The following is a 14,017-nucleotide window of genomic DNA, read 5'->3' as shown; positions in this document are numbered from 1 at the left end:
GACGCACCCCTCCTCCAAACATAGAGCGCTATAGGGTAGCCAAACTAATACGGTGAGCTCCCCCCTCCCCCCCCAAAAACAAACTTCCGCATTGCAGAGCGCGGCTTAGAAAAGAAGGAGCTTGGGGGACTGAGCGGCAAAGTCTAGTACAGGAGTTGAGGCATAATATCTATCTTGATCACGTTTATACGACCGAACCAGGAGAGATGGTGACTTCGGAATTGGGCGAGATCCCTGATGGTACAGTCTAATAGGGGTTTATAATGGTGCACTCAGTTTTATGGGTGTGCGCCAAATTTATGTTGAGTCACAGTAATAAATCTGGTGCATGGGAACGCCCCTTTTAGGTGCATAATTTTGTGGCACAGCTGACACTGTACAGCTTGCCATAAAACTGTTGCAGACACTTTATAAATCCATGTGCAAGCAGTTGGCAAGTTCTTTCTAGTCCAAAGTCACATAGGAAACTGGTGCAGTTTAATAGCTGTGGCCCAGTGTGTTTGGACCTTCATGCCATCCACTTTATCCTACAATTAGATGTTCTCCCAGAAGATCATAAAAGTGACCCAGCCTTCATGAAGCAATTAATGTTAATGCCCTTAAGAAATATTGCTAGATCACAGAAATTTTATATTTATGAGCAACCTGTAAAACACCTGAATACTACTTATTCAGTGTCGTCTGGCAACTTTAACATTTTTCTTTGAGACGGAAAGGGTCAAATCCTGTATTGGTTTGTTTGTGGTCTGTTTGCATTTCAGATGGCCACAGCTTAGCAGCATGTTGATGCATGGCAGCATGGACTAGTGGCTCTCTGCACTAAACCAAAATCTGCCAGTATTTTTCCTTTCTTCACTTGTCTACAATGCATTCTTAAGATTTCTCTTTTGTTCTCTCTTTTCTCTTCTTTTTACTCCACATTGCTACCTTTGATTTCCTTACATCCTTGTTATATGTATGTACCTGATATTCTGTGACTTTCCCTTCATTCATATGTTTTTTTTTCTGTGTTTAATTTGCTTTCTCCCTCTCGCTTCTTTCTATTACCAAACTACCGGTATGTCAATTTTTGTTTTGTATTTGGCCATAATGATTTTCTTTGCAATCCAAACTATACTCTTCACAGCATTGGAACTCGAGAGATAGTCACCCAGAAGAACTTGAGTGGCTTGGTTCCGATTCGAGATTTCAGGCTGGACCCCAGCCTCCTCTACTCTATCCCTTTGTTAGCATTCAGCCCAAATTTGCTGATAGTGTGGCTGTTTCTCAGCATTGCATACTTGGTTTCCAGATTTCGTTGCAAATGAAGACATGCCTGGAAACACACACTCCAGTGGGGACAGAGAAATTAATTTCTCACACTATTGACTTATATTGACTATAGACAAATTGACTATTGACTTTGTCTTATATTATGCCTTACAGTTTTCATCTTACTTTTCTAATTCTGTGTCAGCTCATTAAAATTGGGCAGACCTTTCTTGTACATATATATTTTAATTTTGCTTACCGATTACCTCATGTCCTTGATGCTGCTTTGTAACTATAATACATTCAAAAGCGTTATGTAGCAACCTTCAGTATTTAATTTTGTATTATTCATGCTGCTTGCATTACATACTTTATAAGATATATAATGTTATCCACCAATCTTATCTTCAATGGCCAAGCCATAGATGCTGGTCTGATTGAAGACTTATCTCTTGGCAGCATGGTGGACATTGCACATTTGCTTTCATGGTCTCTTGATCAATATAAAGCTTGGTCACTCTACAGCTGCATGCACTTTTAAAATTTATATTTTTATGTATATTTTTGAAGCAAGAAAAAAAAATCTTCCTCGTCTACTTCCTATTGTGCTTCCATGTTAAAAGAATATATATATACACATAGTCTTGCAATATAGCTTATATACCATTTATATTTTCCATTACCTCGGGCAGCTGTGCTATTTGGAAGTGACGTGGATGTCTAAGGCCATAGTTTGCTCCAGAAAAGTGCCTTCTCCACAGAACTGCCCATTATCAAGTTTGCATTTAAAAGATCACACAAAGAAAAAACTAAAAATCCAGCCTTTGGCCATTACCATGAGGCTTAAACATGTACATTCAGCTTCACCCACCTAAATGGTGCAGATGAAAAGATCTCCCGCTGTCCCCTATAAGTCCTTAGCTGAAGCCTGTTCTGCCAGAGCAGAATGGTGTAGTCTAGAAACATCTTTATAGGAAATATACACTCACCCATTTAATTATAAAACAAAATTGCCTCAGATAAGTTGTGTTTATAGGCCGGGGAAGGAGCGTCTCTTCAGATGCCCTTCTCTTGTGCTCCTTATCTGTAGAGTTGAAAGTGGCCCTGTGCCTCCTATATCTTAGCCCGACTCATCTCAGGCATAATGTGACTCATTTGCATATGGCTTTGCAGCTGAAGGTAAAATTTTCATACACTACTGCAGGGTGCCATTGATGTAGAGGGGTAAAATATGCTGACCGCTCCTATTAGATATAAAATTACCTCAGCATTATTTCTGTCAGGTTCTGATGCATCATTTTGAATTGATAGTTTTACAATTTTCCCCTGTGGGAGGGGCATAGTTCGGTGTACTGCCAACTTGTATTTGTTTAAGAAGAGATAATTAACATACTAATGGCTCCATTACTTGGATCAATAGATATGGCAGCCACTGTGTTCTACCATTTAGAAATGCATAGTAACAGGAAATGTCTGGTGGCCCCGGGCCTGAGCTATGTTATAGTAGTGAGCACATATAAAAACCATGTGATGGCTTATTTTTCCACTGCAGTTTTCCTTTAATGTATTAAGCCTCCATATTCTTATAATGTATCTAAATGATCAGTGTTCAAACTGCCACTACCACTATTGTGTTTTGCTGCAAGTGTGAAGTTAGACGTTATCATATGCTGTTTATAATCTTGTTTATATCCTCATTTGTGCAATTATATAGACAATGAAGATGTCATTTGTTTTCACAAGGTGGGGGTGAAGCACAAAAATGAAAAGCTGGTAAACATTATATAAACAATCAAGACCCTATGAATTATATTTGCAAAAAATTAATTTGTATTATTCAAATGCAATAGAATATCAATACATTAGTACATCAACCAATCTTATTTTTCCCTGAAAGTAATAGTCCATTGTTTAAAGTTCACACTGCACTCCTGGCTCCACTGAGACCATGAACGTACTAGCTGTGCTGTGACGTTTCGGAGGCAACTCCTCCTTCCTCAGACCTCAGCATTTGAAGAACATAAATGAATATTTTGCAAAAATACTTCGGATGGTCTTGATTGTTTGTATACTACTAAGTTGTTATCGAAGAGTGAGAGTCTTCAAGTATAGACCACTGTCCACACTGCCGCATAAAAGGAGCTATATTTGGATTGTGTTTAACAGTCCCTGAGCAGCTAGTTCAATTCAGTGCATGATTTGTAAATAAAGTTGCAAATACACATTGTATGAACACTGGCTAAACCTGCCATTTCGTTTGACCATCTATTGTCTAGAGGAGATGTCAAAGTGGAGGGGGAGAATGATGGTTGGTTGGCTGGAAGGATCAGCATGTCGCATTACAATATGCCCAATCCTTATTGAGAACATATTCATGCTTGGCCACACAGATGTAAATGTGTATTGGGGGGGGGGGGTTCAAGGAATAGCTGTGGACCTGTTTAGCCAACAATATCAATGTTGTATGTATAGTGTAGAGATATGTATTTGAATAGTACAAATCACTACCATACAACTACATCTTACTATTATATTTACTCCAATCACCAAAAATGGGAACCGTATACAGGCGGTCCCCTACTTAAGGACACCCGACATACAGACGACCCCTAGTTAAATACGGACCCCTCTGCCTCCTGTGACCTCTGGTGAAGCTCTCTGGATGCTTTACTAAAGTCCCAGATTGCAATAATCAGCTGTAAAGTGTCTGTAATGAAGCTTTATTGATGATCCTTGGTCCCATTACAGCCAAAAATTTTTAAACTCTGATTGTCACTGGGGCAAAAAAATGTTTTGTCTGGATCTACAATTATAAAATATACAGTTTCGACTTACATACAAATTCAACTTAAGAACAAACTTATGGACCCTATCTTGTATGTAACCCGGGGACTGCCTGTAAATAATAGTATTCAATTACCAAATGCTCCTTTACAACTTGACTTAAGCCTCATATTATAAAACAATCATCCTCTCTCTGATGTATGGATTGAAAATAACTTTTATCTTGTAAATGTTATTTAATGTGTTTTAAATAGACATTTCTTTTTATGATGGTGCATTTATTTCTGGGTGAAAGCTAAACTTGTTTATTCGAAATTCATTTGTTACCCTACCTCAATATGTATAGGAATTGTATGTTCACGTTTTTTTTTAGACAGAATAGCCTTAGTTTTTAAGTCATATAGGCGCTCTTCACATCCCAGTTATGCCTTAATGCGGTATTCCCATCTGGGCATTTACATTTAATTTAATTAATCTACCACATATTCTTAATTGCATTTATCAATTTCCTGTTTTTTAAAAGAATGTACCTATGTAATGATAATTTCCCATAAATATTGTCATTTTGTCCCTTTAAAAACAAGATGGTTATCAATGGATATGACCACTCCAGCACTCTGGCGGCAGTGGCCACTCTGTGCTATTGAGTCCTGCCTGACCTCCAGGATTCAGCGGTCACTACCACAGGACGGCTGTGCGACATGCAGTGACTACTGGCCATTTAATAAGTAAAAACGATTTGTTTCTTTTGGCAATCACTCCAGCAGCAGTGGTTGTATTGAAGGTACAATATCTCATTTCTGCAAGACCATATGAATTATCTTCACACAGGGACATTTTTTTAATAACATACAATTGAAGAAATGTCTATATATGGCAGGTGAATTTAATTAAATTGCAATGTCCAGATGGGAATACCCCTTTAGGTTATTTGCATCAGTTATTACAAGTCTAAAATTGGTGTGGTCAAACACTCAGATTAAGACATGTGAGCTGGGCCTAAAAGATAAATTACATGTCTAGAACAGGGCACAAATGACTGCAGGTAATATTTGTGCTATTTGCAAAGTTATGCAGTGGACGAATAATAGAGCTAACCCATGTCTAGCTCTATACATATGTTCTTCTTATAATGCTTTATTCTACTCATATGTATGCAATTGTTTAACAAACCTACATGCAATGTATTACATGTTGGTAGTTAAAGAACAAAAAATAGAACTATAATCACTGTGCCCTTTTACGGGTGATGTGTATTTTAGAGGAGGGCCCCCACTGAGGGCTCTCCTATGAGAAAAAGCTGAGAGCTTCTAAGGCACATTTTTACTTTTGGATTTGAGCCCCTGTAGGGCGAACTCCTGATCTACTGGTTTGCAAGAAAAAAGCCCTCCATTATGAGCTGATTGTCGTAGTTGCTTGATTCTTAAACCGCTTCTGATGAGGCATTCCTCTAAAAGGTATTCTGTATTAAAACAGACAAGTAAACAAGAAGTGCTATTTCTCAATTCTTCTATTAGTCAGGACACACTTTAAATCTGTTGTTTCGAAGGACCTCAGCCATTATGTAGAAACCATTAAAGGAAATCTACCATTTGATTTCATGCATTATAAACCAAACATACCTTGAGAATGCTGTAGTTACACTAGTGCAGAAACATATCTTGTTTAATCCATGAGTTGAGTGGTTTTGTTGAACAAACAATGATAACTTTCAGGACCATGGGAAAGCTGGATTGCATTCAGCTTGCCGTTCATAAACACATTACACGGAGTTTCCTGAACTGTCCCGACAGGACTAATCAACCTCAGCTGGATCACTCATACACAGCAGCTGGGGGATGGTGCAGCGATTGATTACTTCTGCCTGTCAGGCACAACTCAGTGATTACATCATTCTCTGGAGCAGTACATACTTAATGTCAGGGGGAAAGGCAGAGCCAGCCACAGGAGCGACTGAGCCTCATTATCATACTTTTATAAAACCACTCAGCTCAGGGATTAAACAAGATATGTTTCTGCAACAGTGTAACTACAGCATTCTCAATCTCAATGGTAGGTTTCCTTTAATCAGCTAATCAGAAAGGCCCTAAAAATTGTAGCCTCAAGTGTTTTAGGCAGCGTGTATGTAGCTGATGTGGTTTTGGTTGGGTGATTGAGCTCCATTTTTGGATGGCATGGTCTCGAGATGTTTTCACTTGTGGGACATGGTGTAAATTGTAGCTTATACTGCCAGTCTGGAGTAGGGTTTGTATTGTATAATATCATTTCCTGGAAGGAATATTGATCTGCGATGTATTTCCATTTGTTGTAAAAGCCTCAGAGTTTGCACCCTTCTGAATAATATCATTTGATCCTTTTTCTTTTCTTCTCTATACATAGCTGCTATAGCTGAAATGCTGTCATGCTTTACATCACAACACAAAATCTAATGAATGATGCTTTTATTCCACCAGGAACAGCTGCACATTGCACTTCCTCCGCATGTGTCCTTGAACACACTCATTCAATATGCTGCACTTGCTACTGCTTTTGGCCATGCTTTTCATTTGTTATTTAGGTTTTATTTTCTTTTGTTGTGCCTGTTTTGTCTTTTTTTTTCCCATAGTGAGGGCTGTCGTCGAGAAAACACCATGAAGAATGTCGGATGTCGCAAATATGCCTTTAACAGTCTGCAGCTGAAAGCTTTCCCAAAGCATTACAGGCCTCCTGAAGGGACCTACGGAAAAGTGGAAACTTAGCTTCTGCTATTTGGAGATCCTCTTGCAATATCTGTAGATTTGCATTAGTTTATGTATATATAGAAGAATATGTGATTTGATGGGTTCTGGAGACACAAAGATTATATAAACTGAGCATGCACAAGAAGATCGTTTTGCATATTGTATTAGACTCACCTCTCACCAACAAGGCTGCTTATGAGTTGAAAATGTTCTAAAGCTTCTAGTGATCTTCAGGCAGACTTTAGGAGAATTCTAGTTATGTCCACTACCTAAAAAGGCGTTACATGGTTTTTGCTATTACCCCATTGGATTCTTTTTTAGTGATAAATGACTTATTCAGCATGCTGGGCTGCAATGTAGAGGAAACAAAGGCTCAAGCAAGTGGTTTTCCTGTTGTGGCTTGTTTTGAATTTTTAATGTAACAATGTGAAATTAAAAGGGATGTACACTAGGTGTTAATTGTATAGACCTGCTCAGGAGATATTTGAGGTCAGACTTTTTAGAAGTGAGAAGATTGTTGAAGTTCATATAATATTTCAAGGGTTTATTTTCAGTTTTGCGGAAAACTTCACCATAAAGAATTCAGATTTTGTTTCCGTTATTTCTGTGACACTTCAGAAATGCTGGTAACCGACACAGTTATATCTCGTCTTAAAGGGAACCTGTCATCAGAAATTGACCTAATTAACCATTACCATTATGTTGTGAAGCACATTAGCATCTTCCAGATCATGTTTCTTTTATGGCTCAGTGTGTGGCTTTATTAGGTCACTTTCTGCTAACAGGTTCCCACAATAACTGTAAGCTGAGTGTTTTCCCAGTAGAACTAGACCCTGCACAACCGCTAGACTGATGGTTTTACACCATTATCCTAATTATTGTTCAGTTTAGATTGAATTGACTTTTTGATCTGTTAATGGAAAAAAAAGTACATTATTCTAATTATTTTTACTCATTGATATTATTATTACAGTATATTTGCTTCTTTTTACCATCTCACTGGCTTTTGGACCTTTAGGTAGTTTAGTTTTCCAAATCACCTTGCCAGATTCCCATGAACTCTGAAATGTTTATGGAGAAACCAACATTTTTTTACTGTTTGGATAAGATAGCCCATATTAAAAAACAATTATAGAGGAGAGTGCCTTAATATTTTCTTAGTGCTACTTTGATTTGGGGAAAAATAACTTTTTCCATTATAATCATTATAAAATTATTCATTATACAAAGAAATAGTTTTAGCACAAGCAAGGTAAGAAACCTTGTAACTACCAGTAGTTTAATTAGAAAAAATCCTTCTTTCTCAACATCTCTTTTCCAACCCCACTTCCTGCTTTCTAAACTGACTTTTCCTTTAAAATCTATGCTGAATCAAGATAAAAATAGAGTAGATTCACCAATTGACTGGGTCACATGGAAGCCTCTGGAGAAGGAAGTGGGGAGCAACAGGAGAGGCACAGACAATGGATGTTGGAACTAAATTGGTGGTTTTTATATCACTCTTTATTCACATTAATATAGGTGGATATTCCTCTGTAATGTCTTACATTTTCCTGTTAAGTGATACTGTATCCAGTATCCTCTTGAGTGAGAGTGAGTTATTAAGCCGTTTTCTATACTTTATGTGTGCATCATCACGACAGCTAGTCTGCAGCCACCCTCTGTAAAGTAAGTAAAAATTAGTGATAGAGTGCATATGAGGAAAGTGCTAAAACCTGTAAGATTCTAGTCTTGTAATGGTCACAAATGATGATATTCGTCATTTACACACACTAAATAATCACTTGATGCAAAGTTTCCCAAGAATAGTAAGAAATTTATAATCTAAATAGTGTATAATATTAGAGAAAACTGTACATAGGTTAAAACTGAAAGATAGAGTGTAAAGTTACATGTTTATATATTTTAATTTTTTTCCTTATGAAAAAACATTCCAGAACCAATAGGGGGCCTACCTATTTTTTTTTTATTTATTTTTTTATCAATGGGAGGAGTGCTGGTTTTCACTTATATCGACAGTGAGATCGCTGGGGACCTTCCACTTGCTGAGTGACTTATAGACACAGTGGAGGTCTGGGTGGGAGATGCAGTTCTTCTGTATCCACCCCCCATCGAGTGGCCTCCGCTGAGCGTATGCATTGCTCAGTCAGATGCAGCAGGATGGAAAGATTCCTTTTACACAGTATATATTCACTGAAAATCACTTCGGCACTCAGTTTTTTTTCAAAATATAGACAAAATCTTTATTCATGATATTTAGGCAATCCAATAGTTTAATGTGTGGAGCTCCATCAGATACTAAAATACAAGAGATGAACATAAATAGCCTTCTCATATCAGCATATGTCATAATTTATAAAAAAAAAATCTGTTCTTTGTTTTCTACTTAACATACTGAGATTTTTATAAATTATGACAAATGCTGATATGAGAAGTCTATTTATGTATTTACTGTATTTCAGTGTCTGATGAAGATCCAATCTTTAAACTTTTGGATTGCCTAAATATCATAAATAAAGATTTTGTGTATATTTTGCAAAAATAACGGAGTGTCGAATTTTTCTGTGATTGATTTAGAACATGTTGGTACCCTATTTGAAGCACCTGTGCTACCCTGGAAGTGATATGTATCTTTCTTCTGAAGATTTTACACGGTATACAACATATACTGTGCATATAGAGGCAAAAACTATGCCTCCATCTACCAGTATGTCAATGTATACCATCTTATCTTTCTGAATTGCACCTCTTTTTATAACAGAGTCAGTTTTTGCCCAAACGACTAATAAAAAAAAATGACTTCAAATGAGTATACTCAATAGAGTATTGAAATGAGGTGTTCACTAGTTCTCAATTTTCACAGCATTATATCTGAATAGCTACATATCTTATGGACAAACTGTATATGTTTCCTGGTCACAAAGGTGCGTGGCTTGTTGTAGTGCACTTCTCAGGAGTATGGTCCAAAACTTTGAAGACTTGTATGTCTTTGTGATTTGTCAGCTGCCATGGCAGTAATTTATATGACATGACCAGGACAGGTGATATTATTCCATTAGAGCTAAAGTTTCTTAGGATAACAGCAAGCAGAGATCTTTTCAATTCCATGACAAATTAATAGAGAAGGTCTAAAAGAAAATGATGTGACCACAACTTAAATATGTGAACTATTTTATTATAACTGTACATCAGGATTTAGAAGTTGGTAATAACAAGTATTACTAAAAGTGAATAGCAAGGTTATTCAAAACTTCTGTGCTCTTAAATTGCAGAGCAGATCAGGTTACTGTAGGAGTGTTTACAGCCATTATATAGAAATGTGTTTCAGTTAGTGAGAAGATTTAGTGATAAATCTGCAGTTTCCATCTACTGTCAAGTGATCTCTCAAAAGTGTGTAAAAAAAAATATATAGCTTTTTACAGTAGCAGCTCTGCTCTTTATGTTCAATGGCTATTGGTATATTGTCCCTATAAACAGTACCAAACATACGATGACCTAGAGAGGTACTGCTTTTGGCAAAAAAAAAAAAAAAGATTATATGCGGGGTATTAATTATTTTATTAATTTATTTACTTTTACTAAGGGCCATGCATCAGTTTTCTGTCGGACCAGGTATTCAAGAAGTGTCTGCACCACAATTGTGTAGCATGCAACACTTTTGTGGTGCAACTGCACTAGGCATCATGCAACACAAATTAGGGGGCGTTCCACTGCTCAATTGAACCGTGCGCCAGATTTATCATGCAAAGTTTGTTGCACGCCCCATGTTAAAGGTGCACCACAAAAAAGTTTGAACTCTGTCTGAGCTGTGCAGGGGGAGCCAGATTCATGAAGAACGGGCGCCAGAAATCCTGAATGTGGCGAACCCTGCACACTACACAAGCAAACAGCATTTAGTAGAGTTTACACTATTCTTAGTAAATGTGCCCCACAACGTCTAGTTTCATGCATTGAGATGTGCACATACCATATCCCATTTTCTGACACTTTGAAAAAAAGTTTAGATTTCATTTTCCTCGCCTTACACCACACACTACATTGGGGACAGATTTAGATATATGCCTTGTACAGTGCAACAATATACTTAAACCTTTTTTGTTTTTTCCCCACATGAGTATTAATACCTAGCGTAACTAAACATTTTGCATAGATAAATGGTGCAGATAATAATAGTAAACTTTGTAATACACTTTATAAAAGAATAATGTTTCTTTGTCGTTTTTTTTTCTATTCTTTCTTTCCACTTTTAGCAGATTGTCTAAATTGACTCTCTCTTTAAATACACTGCAGAGCTAAGTTATCAAGTGAAATATTCTCTAGGTATGTTTGGAGTTAATCGTTAGCCTTCTCTTCTTGACTTGATCTTCTCTGTGTTTACTTGAAAAGGGTTTCAGAAATACTGCTCACTACGGGAGAAGAAAGGAACAACAAAAAGAGAGAGATAAAATAATAACACGTATTGTAAAGGTTACTATTATCACCAGCACTATTTATTTCTTAAATAAAAATAAAATAGTTTCAAAGGTGTAGTTACCTTTTAAGAAAGGTTGAGTAATGCTTAGAAAATGTGTTTAGCTATTCTGGGATATAGGTAGAAAAACAATACAATACGATACAAAATTAATATATTAGAATTATCTTAAGTGGGGGATAAATTAAAGTCTGGAGTTTCCTTTCCTGATAAACCACATAAAGTCATACAATATTACATGCAAATTAATCATAGAATGCTGTGTTGTTTTCCTAGTAAGCTTTGTACAATTCTATGTCACATGCTGTTTCTATAGTGCCTAAATATTGTGAGATAAAATAAGAAGACAAAAATCGTTCAGATTAGAAGTGCGCACATTGTAGCATTCGTATTGTTCAGCCGCTGCCTGAAGAAGCAGAATGCCTTGTAATCCTGGCTGTAAAGAATTGCATGTGGACTTATTTCAATAGACCAGAATTGTTGAGTGAGTATACTACTGTTATGAAGCAATACAATACAAGAACATCTGTGCAGCCACCTAGTACTCTGTAACCCTGGTTGTATAAAGTCACGTCTAATGGGAAATGAAGGAGATGAAGATCTGTTCATTTTGTCATGTTTTGTAACCTTTGCACTTGTAAAGATATTGTATGATAAAACAAACTTCTTTCTTTCTTTTGATGCCTTTTCACTTGCTGAGAACTGTATTCATTTTTTAACATATTTAATTTGGCAAGTATTATGTATATGGTTATTTTTTTTTCTGTAATTGTACTTTACTTGCTTGGTGTTCCTGCTGTAAATGTGCTAGTCTTGAAATAAACAATGGATAAATGTTGCCCAGGTTTCATGGTGTACTTTTTGGATTTATACATAATTGAAATAACTGTCTGCTGTTTGAACCATTTGATAGCAAATTGTAATCCATATGACATGTTGTAAGAAAGTTTTGTATACACAAGGTTTTAACCCCTTAAAGAGAACCCATCAGGCAAATTAACCCCCCCAAACTAAATATATTGTTATTAACTGCCATTAGAAAGCATTGCCCCTAACATTCAGGTACTAAGACTGTATGAAAATGACCTGTGAGATGTCCAATGAGTTGTTATCATATTCTGCTGTCCAGCTTATTCATGAGTGAGTGGCACAGCCACACCCCCAGTGCTTGACTGACAGCCTGTATAATGGTGTGAGGTATAATGATGTAATGGCTCCCCCATGTGCTTCTTGGTTCTGGCAGCCACGTCCCCTGCAGCGTGTGTGTGTATAGGAGAGATACAACAGCTCCAGGCAGCAATGTTATAGCAGAACATGTCATGTACTTATGTACTGATGTCTGTGTCTCTCACATATGTATTAGGAGGATGCAGCATTTCAGCAGATAAAGCACTGATACGAGCAATACTTTACTATACATTACACACAGACATGAGCAGGGGGAGGAGAGGGGAGGGGTAACAGGGGTGACATCACTGCCTCTGACCATGTGACCTCTCTTATTTACATAATAAAGAAAATATGATTTTATAATGATTCATGTATGAATTGACTAGATAAAGGCTGTGACACAGGCTGTGTAAATAGTGACACAGATCTGATGACAGGTGTCCTTTAAAGACGCAGGTTTTTTTTCCGGTAATTTATGCTCTCCACCTCCAAAAATCCATAACTTTTTCATTTTTCGGTGTACAGAGCTGTGTCAGGGCTTATTTTTACTGTGTAACAAATTTTATTTCTCAGTGACATTATTTATTATTCCATGCCGTGTACTGGGAAGCTGGAAAAAAAACGCATATGCGTCACTTTCTTGTGGGTTCAGTTTTTATGTCTTTTTCATTGTGCGATCCAAATGATACATCTACTTTGATTTTTGGTTCGGTGCCATCACAGGGATACCAAATTTTATATAGGTTTTTTTTATTGTTTTAATCCAATTTTAAAAAATTAAACAAATGTGTACAGAAAAAGAAATTTGTTTCACCATCTTCTAGCGCTAATAACTTTTTCATAATTCAGTGCACAGAGCTGTGTAAGCTGTCATTTTTTTGCTAAATAAGCTGAAGATTTTATTGCTGCCATCTTGAGGACTGTGCAACGTTTTGATCACTTTTTATTATATTTAGTAAAATGGTGTTACAGTAGCGTTTCGGACATTTGGGCGCTATTCTCTGCCATGGGTTTACCGCTGGCAATAACCGTTACTATATTTTGATAGATCAGGCATTTGAGACGTGGCGATACCTTACATTTTTTGTGATTTTTACTGTTTAGTACATTTTATATCAGTTCTAGGGAAAGGGCGGTGATTTGAATTTTTTTTTTACTATTTTTTTTAGACCCTCTAGAGTACTTAAACCCTAGATGGTCTGATCGTTCCTACCATATACTGCAGACCAGTGCGTCCATGAACCACTGTGGCATCAGCACCGATTGTGGGTATTAGTGGTGGGTGGTTGCTGCATTATGCAGCAAAGCCCAACTCTGTATGAAGAGGGATCACTCAGCACACAGCATGAAGAGATTAAAGGGGTTATTCAGGTTTTAATAAACTGCCGCCTTTTGTAAATATATGTAAAGCAGTGAATAGGCTGGCGCTGTCTCTTTAAATGGGAAGTCAGGCTTTTCCTAAACAGAGGCAAGATGTTTCAGGATGCAGGTATGTATGATATTACAATCTATAAACACTATGTAAAAAGACCACGGAACATGGCACTCATTGGTAATTGTCCAAACATTTTATTGAATCCAAGCTGTAAAAGTGAACATGCCAATCATTTACAAAGCTACA

The 14,017-nt window shown here is 37.0% G+C and overlaps 1 protein-coding gene across 10 annotated transcripts in view; it reads left to right on the top strand.

Moving 5' to 3' along the window:
• INPP4A (inositol polyphosphate-4-phosphatase type I A) overlaps positions 1-12,065 on the top strand; it is a 76,513-nt gene extending 64,448 nt beyond the window's left edge. For 5 of the 10 annotated variants that reach the window (XM_072135719.1, XM_072135720.1, XM_072135717.1 and 2 more), the window contains one exon: positions 1,127-6,621. In XM_072135719.1, the coding sequence (XP_071991820.1) occupies positions 1,127-1,307 (181 nt within the window). In that variant the 3' untranslated portion in view covers positions 1,308-6,621. The other 5 variants (XM_072135722.1, XM_072135726.1, XM_072135727.1 and 2 more) reach the window with 2 other exon arrangements.
• Positions 12,066-14,017: the final 1,952 nt, after the last annotated feature.

This window comes from Engystomops pustulosus, chromosome 2 (genome assembly GCF_040894005.1).
Source record: "Engystomops pustulosus chromosome 2, aEngPut4.maternal, whole genome shotgun sequence".
In the NCBI taxonomy this organism is placed as follows: domain Eukaryota; kingdom Metazoa; phylum Chordata; class Amphibia; order Anura; family Leptodactylidae; genus Engystomops; species Engystomops pustulosus.
Note: the sequence above shows the minus strand (reverse complement) of the source record. Positions and strands in the feature narration are given on the sequence as shown.